General features: G+C 41.5%; 1 protein-coding gene across 1 annotated transcript; it reads left to right on the forward strand.

Moving 5' to 3' along the window:
- The first annotated feature begins 1052 nt into the window (after window positions 1-1052).
- GPR33 (G protein-coupled receptor 33) lies at window positions 1053-6493 on the forward strand. Its single transcript, XM_033191207.1, has 2 exons — window positions 1053-1341; window positions 5231-6493. Exon 2 carries the CDS (start codon window positions 5237-5239, stop codon window positions 6251-6253), a length of 1017 nt encoding a protein of 338 aa, XP_033047098.1. The 5' UTR covers window positions 1053-1341; window positions 5231-5236; the 3' UTR covers window positions 6254-6493.
- The last annotated feature ends 1018 nt before the right edge of the window (window positions 6494-7511 follow it).

Raw genomic sequence — 7511 nt, forward strand, 5'->3', positions numbered from 1 at the left:
AAATTCTAAGTCTAACAAAGACTGGGTAATGGTTTTGACTCCTAAACTCTTGACAACCAACGCTGCACGGCGGTTTTGATGTATTTTCTCCATTGGTAATGAAGAGATGAAGAGGAAAGCAAGCAGGAAAAAAATCAGGACACTGAGGTCAGCACAGAGGGGGATCCAAAAAAATTTCAGAGATGGATTAGAGAGAGGAGCATAGAAAATGTAGAACTCAGTCAGCAATGGTTCATAAATCCATTACCTGTATTGGAAGATTCCTTACAAAGAGATCATCTTCTAGGATGTAGTCACCAATTCTGGTTTTTTCCAACCATTCTACAACCATCATACAGATGCAGATTGTTCTGCCTGTCAGTCTTCACCATCCCAAACTGAATAATACAAATCTCTGGCCTGTCCTCATAAATTCCATTTTAATGTGAAACTCAGTATTTAAGTTTTTCCTTCTAACCATATTCTCTCCAGCAAGATTAGGTAGCTCATTTCCAGAGTTTATTTTGGTCCCTGCCTGATATTTACCACCTCCTTATGTACCCAACACCATCCATCCATATCCTAACAAACACCCTAGAGTTGAGGCAGAGTGGATGCCTGGGGGGATGTCCCAATACAAGAAGGGAATTAACACCTGAAACAAGCTTATTAGCCTTTTAAATGAAATGACTTAGCCTATGCAATTCTCTCTCTCTCTCTCTCTCTCTCTCTCTCTCTCGCTCTCGCTCTCGCTCTCTGTCTGTCTCTCTTTCTGTCTCTTTTGAGAGGCATGGTCTCGCTGTGTTGCCCAGGCTGGAGTATGGTGGCTATTCACCACCATGATCATAGAACACTGCAGCCTCGAACTCCTGGGCTCAAGTGATCCTCCTGCCTCAGCCTCTCCTCCCAAGTAGCTAGTGCTACAGATGTGCACCACCAGGCCCGGCTATTTTTTTTTTTTTTTTTTTGGTCTCTAACTCCTGGTTTCAAGTTATCCTCCTGCCTCGGCCTCCCAAAGCACTGGGACTACAGGTGTGAGCCACTGCACTTGGTCACTTACAGATATTTTTTAATGTCCCTCAAAATGGAGAAATGATTTGAAGAAGTACTCATTTCTCTAACTATATCTCTATAGCAGTAAATTCCACAGAAAAAAGGAACCAAAAAGAGGAAAAGACCTCACTGAGTATTTAAATAATAGTAAGTTCAAGCTTGGGGAGTAGCATTAGCAAGAAGAAAGACGTATGAAATGAAGGCAAAGTGGCATTGATTTTGTTCACTCTGTTCCTAGTGAGAAGATTGATGGTGTAGAGTCACTTTGGCCTGCTCAAGACCAATCTGGCATAAAGATACAGCTCCGAGGTAAGATTCTCTGGACTAGCAGGTTTCTCCTAGAGCTATGATCTGAATTGACCCTCTAGGCTTATTGCACATCAGCTTCCCGAGGCTCCTGTGGCCTTCCCCTGCGCCTGCAGCTCAGTGTTCCCAAGTGGAGGTGGGGTCTTCCTGAAAGCCACTTGTGGCTGGGAGCGGTGGCTCACGCCTGTAATCCCAGCACTTTGGGAGGCTGAGGCGGGCAGATCACAAGGTCAGGAGTTTTAGAACAGCCTGGCCAATATGGTGAAACCCTGTCTCTACTAAAAATATAAAAATTAGCCAGGCATGGTAGCAGGTGCCTGTAGTCCCAGCTACTGAAGAGGCTGAGGCAGGAGAATCGCTTGAACCCAGGAGGCAGAGGTTGCAGTGAACCAGGATTGCGCCACTGCGCTTCAGCCTGGGAGACAGAGGGAGACTCGGTCTAAAAAAACAAACAAACAAACAAAAAAACTGAGGGGCTTAGCAGGAGAAAAAGGCTCAACAAGTTAAGTCTAAACGTGCAGAGCTGGTAAGTGGTAGAGGTAGGATACAAACCCAGGTCTGTGGGATGCCAGAGTCTGAGATCTGCCCCATTTATTTATTCTCAAGTACTTTAAAATCATTTTAAAGGTGTTTAAGGATGAAGAAATCTCCTGGTTATGTGCAATAAATCAGAATTCCTAGGAAACTTTATATGATATTCAGAATCACTACCAACATTGATCAGAAAAGTTGTACTATGATTTTGCCCATGTTCTACATTACTTTCAGACGTCCTTCTAGAGCTCAGATGCACAATTAAAAAAAAAAATCTTTCCTATAATTCAGGTATCTAGTTTCTCACATGCACACACATAAAGAGACTACACACACACAACACAGACACACATACACACATTCCACAGAAAAACATACAAAGACCACAGACACATACATACACAGAGACCACACAAATACACTGAGATACACATACACTGATCACAGGCACACCTCTACACACAAACTCCATGGATAAAAACACCACAGAGACTTTGATTCCCCAGAACCACCACCAGCACAAGACAGCTGAGGGTTGATGGGGAAAAGGGACACTATACCATATCAAAGCATAGCAAATAGATTGTAATTATTAGACATTCCTATTTTTAAATCCCCTGTGTCATTTCTGCTTCTCAAAATACTTCATTGACCCTTTCTCCTCTTTAGGACTCCTAAACTCCTGTTGAGTTTTTTTCTGTGCTGCGTGTCTTAAAGTCATCCTTGCCGTCCACCCTCTTCTTAAGGTCCCAGGGCCTTCACAAAGCTTCTCTCTCAAGTTCTCATTCTTTGATTTGCCATTGCCTGTCCATTTCATACCCTTCAGACTCTACTTTTTATTCCCAAAGAAGACACTAAGGTATTTTCCTGAAAAATCATTTTTCTACTTTAGAGAAAAATTTTGCAATTCCCTTAGAAGGCAGAATTAACTTAGGAAGTTGTGATTTTAAATAGCAATTATGGCTGGGCACAGCAGCTCATGCCTTTAATCCTAGCACTTTGGGAGGCTGAGGTGGGAGGATCACTTTAGGCCAGGCATTGAACACCAGCCTGGGCATCACAGCAAGACCCTTTTCTCTACAAAGAATTTTAAAATTAGCCAAATGTGGTGCTGCACACCTGTGATCCCAGCTATCTGGAGTCTGAGGCAGGAGCATTGATGAAGCCCAGGAGTTCCAGGCTGCAGTGAGCTAGGATCGTCCCACTGCACTCCAGCCTGTCTCTAAAAAATAAATAAAAATAAAATAAATAGCAATTATCTTACTTATCTGTATATATTCTTAGAATGTCTTTGTTTAGTGGGGGAAAAAGCATCATTAGTAATTTCCATTGCTTTATCCAATTTATCTAAAACCAATTTGCTGATATGACTCTGTTATAAGAGCTATTTTCCTAAATATTCTCAGGTTTATATTTTTGATACCATGGGATCCATTATCCAAGGAATTGTATATTTTAGATAATCAAACACTGATTCATGGAGCATTATTAAAATCACTACATATGAATTACCAAGTTTCAAAGAAGTAATATAAAACAGTAGTAGAGTTTCCCACCTGGTACAATGGAGGCATGGTGGAAAATACTGATGGATAAGCCATGTAACCCAACGAAGCCTCACTTTCCCCTCTGTTTAAAGATTTGCTTCACAGGCTTTGCGAGGAAAAACAGAAATGATTTTATTTATTTATTTATTTATTTATTGAGACGGAGTCTCACTCTGTTGCCCAGGCTGGAATGCAGTGGCATGATCTCGGCTCACTGCACCCTCCGCCTCCCGGGTTCAAGTGATCATCCTGCCTCAGTCTCCCGACTAGCTGGGATTACAAGCGCGCACCACCACGCCCAACTAATTTTTGTATTTTTAGTAGAGATGGGGTTTCGCCATGTTGGCCAGGATGGTCTCAATCTGCTGACCTCGTGATCTGCCTGCCTTGGCCTCTCAAAGTGCTGGGATGAGAGGCATGAGCCACCGTGCCCAGCCAGAAGTGATTTTTATAGAAAGCTCCTGGCATACCACAAATATTGTATAAACATGAGTTTGGTGACTTTTCTCCTTTTTGTCCCCTCCTCAAGAATGAACTATTAATATTACTACATCTGGCCAGGCACGGTGGCTCACACCTGTAATCCCAGCATTTTAGGAGACCGAAGTGGATGGATTACCTGAAATCAGGAGTTTGAGACCAGCCTGGCCAACACGGTGGAACACTGTCTCTACCAAAAATACAAAACTTCGCTGGGCATGGTGGCGAGTGTCTGTAATCCCAGCTACTCAGGAGGCTGAGGAAGAAGAATAGATTGAACCCAGGAGGCAGAGGTTGCAGTAAGCCAAGATCATGCTACTGCACTCCAGCCTGGGTGACAGAGCAAGACTCTGTCTCAAAAAAAAAAAAAAAAAAATTACTACATCTTACAATACACTTCCCTCTTTTGTTGATGTTTCTGAAGATACTTCACAATCTTGTGGTGGCTTACAACTCCCATATGAATATTAGTTCTCACCATTATGTGCTGAGTATTAGAATACTAGATAATAGTATTTACTATATATAATTAGCTCATAAGAGAAATCTAATTATAAAATCCATGAGTACTAATTTGCCACATTGCTATTATTTTTGTTATTCAAGTTCATTTCATTAGCAACTTTTGCCCTCACCAAGTCAAATAAGACTTATTCTACATTGTCTTATTCAAGAAGTTTTGCCCATCAAAAAGGGTCAGACTTCTGCTTAATGTCCAAGTAGAAGATTTTTGACCATGTGCAGTGCCTCACACCTGTCATCTCAACACTTTGGGAGGCCAAGTAGGAGAATCGCTTGAGTCCAGAAGTTCAAGACCTGGCTGGGCAACATAGTGAGACCCCGTCTCTACAAAAAAAAAAAAAAAAATAGCCAGCCTGCTATTGTGTACCTGTAGTCCCAACTCCTCAGGAGGCTGAGGCAGGAGGATTCCTTGAGCCCAGGAGGTCAAGGCTGAGTGAGCTGTGATCACTCCACTGCACTCCAGCCTGGGTGACAGACCAGAAAAAAAAAAAAAATAGATTTTTAACTACCTAATTATTTAACAATTGTCAAAATGTCCCAATATTTACTTCTTTTTCACATTTATTTCATTTCATCTGTATATTTCTACTTTTGATGCTCAGATTCATCTGATGTTAATTCTTCATTAAAACATAAAAGTATAGACCTTAGAAAAATATTTGATGTGCAGAAATATTTTGCTTACCCCTGTTAAAATATTATCATTTGGACTAGACCTATGACTATGTAAAAAATTACTCTTTAAATTTTTACATTTAACCTTTTCTTGTGCTTTTTTCTTGTTATTTGCACTGTTTCTCACTCCACAGGTCATTATGGATCTGATCAATTCTACTGATTACCTGATCAATGCCTCTACTTTAGTAAGAAACAGCACTCAGTTTCTAGCTCCTGCATCAAAAATGATTATTGCCCTTTCTTTGTACGTTTCATCTATAATTGGTACCATCACCAATGGCCTCTATCTATGGGTGCTAAGATTCAAGATGAAACAGACTGTCAATACTCTCTTATATTTTCATCTCATTCTCTCATATTTTATTTCAACATTGATTCTACCATTTATGGCCACCTCCCAACTTCAGGACAATCACTGGAACTTTGGAACTGCCTTGTGCAAGGTCTTCAATGGCACTTTGTCTCTGGGGATGTTCACCTCTGTTTTCTTCCTTTCGGCCATCAGTCTTGATCGTTACCTTCTCACTCTTCACCCAGTGTGGTCCCAGCAGCACCGAACCCCACGATGGGCTTCCAGCATTGTCCTAGGAGTCTGGATCTCAGCCGCTGCCTTCAGCATCCCGTATTTGATTTTCAGAGAGACACATCATGACCGTGAAGGAAAGGTGACTTGCCGAAATAACTATGCTGTGTCTACTAACTGGGAAAGCAAGGAGATGCAAGCATTAAGGCAGTGGATTCATGTAGCCTGTTTCATCAGCCGCTTCTTCCTGGGCTTTCTTCTGCCTTTCTTCATCATCATCTTTTGTTATGAAAGAGTAGCCAGCAAGGTGAAAGAGAGGGGTCTGTTTAAATCCAGCAAGCCCTTCAAAGTTATGGTGACTGCCATTGTCTCTTTCTTTGTGTGTTGGATGCCCTATCATATACACCAGGGTTTACTTCTCACTAAGAGCCAGTCACTACTTTTAGAGTTTACTCTGATATTTACAGTGCTAACCACTTCTTTCAATACTATCTTTTCTCCCACACTCTACTTATTTACTGGGGAGAACTTCAAAAAGGTCTTCAAGAAGTCCATTCTTGCTCTGTTTGAGTCAACATTTAGTGAGGATTCTTCTGCAGAAAGGACGCAAAACCTAAACTCAGAAGCCTAAATTTAATTTCCAGATGCTTAAGCAAACACGCACTTGCTCAATTATACCAACAGAGATATAACTTCTGCTTTTGTATGCTATAGTCCCTATAGTAGAGAGATAACTAGGCCGCACTATCGTTAGATCTCTGAGCAATAAAAGGGCTGCAAGAAAACAAGCAATTTGCAAGATCATGTTTCAAATGTGATTTTTTTTTTTTTTTTGAGGCAGAGTCTCACTCTGTTGTCCAGGCTGGAGTTCAGTGGTGCAATTTAGGTTCACTGCAAACTCCGCCTCCCAGGTTCAAGTGATTCTTGTGCCTCAGCCTCCCAAGTAGCTGGGACTACAGATGTACACCACCGTGCCCAGCTAATTTTTTTTTTTTTTTTTTTTTTTTTGAGATGGAGTCTCGCTCTGTCGCCCAGGCTGGAGTACAGTGGTGCGATCTCGGCTCACTGCAAGCTCCACCTCCTGGATTCATGCCATTCTCCTGCCTCATCTTCCCAAGTACCTGGGACTACAGGCACCTGCCACCACACCTGGCTAATTTTTTGTATTTTAAGTAGAGACAGGGTTTCGCCGTGTTAGCCAGGATGGTCTTGATCTCCTGACTTCGTGATCGCCTGCCTCTGCCTCCCAAAGTGCTGGGATTACAGGCGTGAGCCAGCGCACGCAGCCATGCTCAGCTAATTTTTTGTATTTTTAGTAGAGACAGGGTTTCACCATATTGGCCAGTCTGGTCCCAAACTCCTGGTGCCAAGTGATCCACTTGCCTCAACCTCCCAAATTGTTGAGATTATAGGCATGAGCCACTGTGCTGGGCCTGTGATTGTTTTGACTCACTTTTTATTGTGGAAAAATATGTGTAACATAAGATTTATCATTTTCACCATTTTTAGTGAACATTTCAGTGGCATTAATTATATTCACGACATTGTACAACCATCACCACCATCGATTTCCAAAATTTTTCATCATTCCAAGGACAAATTCTGTGCCCATTAAGTAGTAACTCCCTATTCCTCCTCCCCCTAGTCCCTAGTAATCTCCAGACTATTTTCTGTCTCTGTGAATTTGCCTATTCTAGATATTTCACATACGTGAAATTATACAGTATTTACCCTTTTGTGTCTGACTTACCTCACTTAGCAAAATGTTTTCAAGGTTCATCTGTGTTGTTACAGGTATCAGAACTTCATTGCCTTTTTACAGCTCAATTATATTTTATTGTACATATATATAATCTTTTTTTTATTATACTTTATGTTCAAGGGTACAT

Source organism: Trachypithecus francoisi, unplaced genomic scaffold, assembly GCF_009764315.1.
Source record: "Trachypithecus francoisi isolate TF-2019V2 unplaced genomic scaffold, Tfra_2.0 Lachesis_group3, whole genome shotgun sequence".
NCBI classification, from domain to species: Eukaryota; Metazoa; Chordata; class Mammalia; order Primates; family Cercopithecidae; genus Trachypithecus; species Trachypithecus francoisi.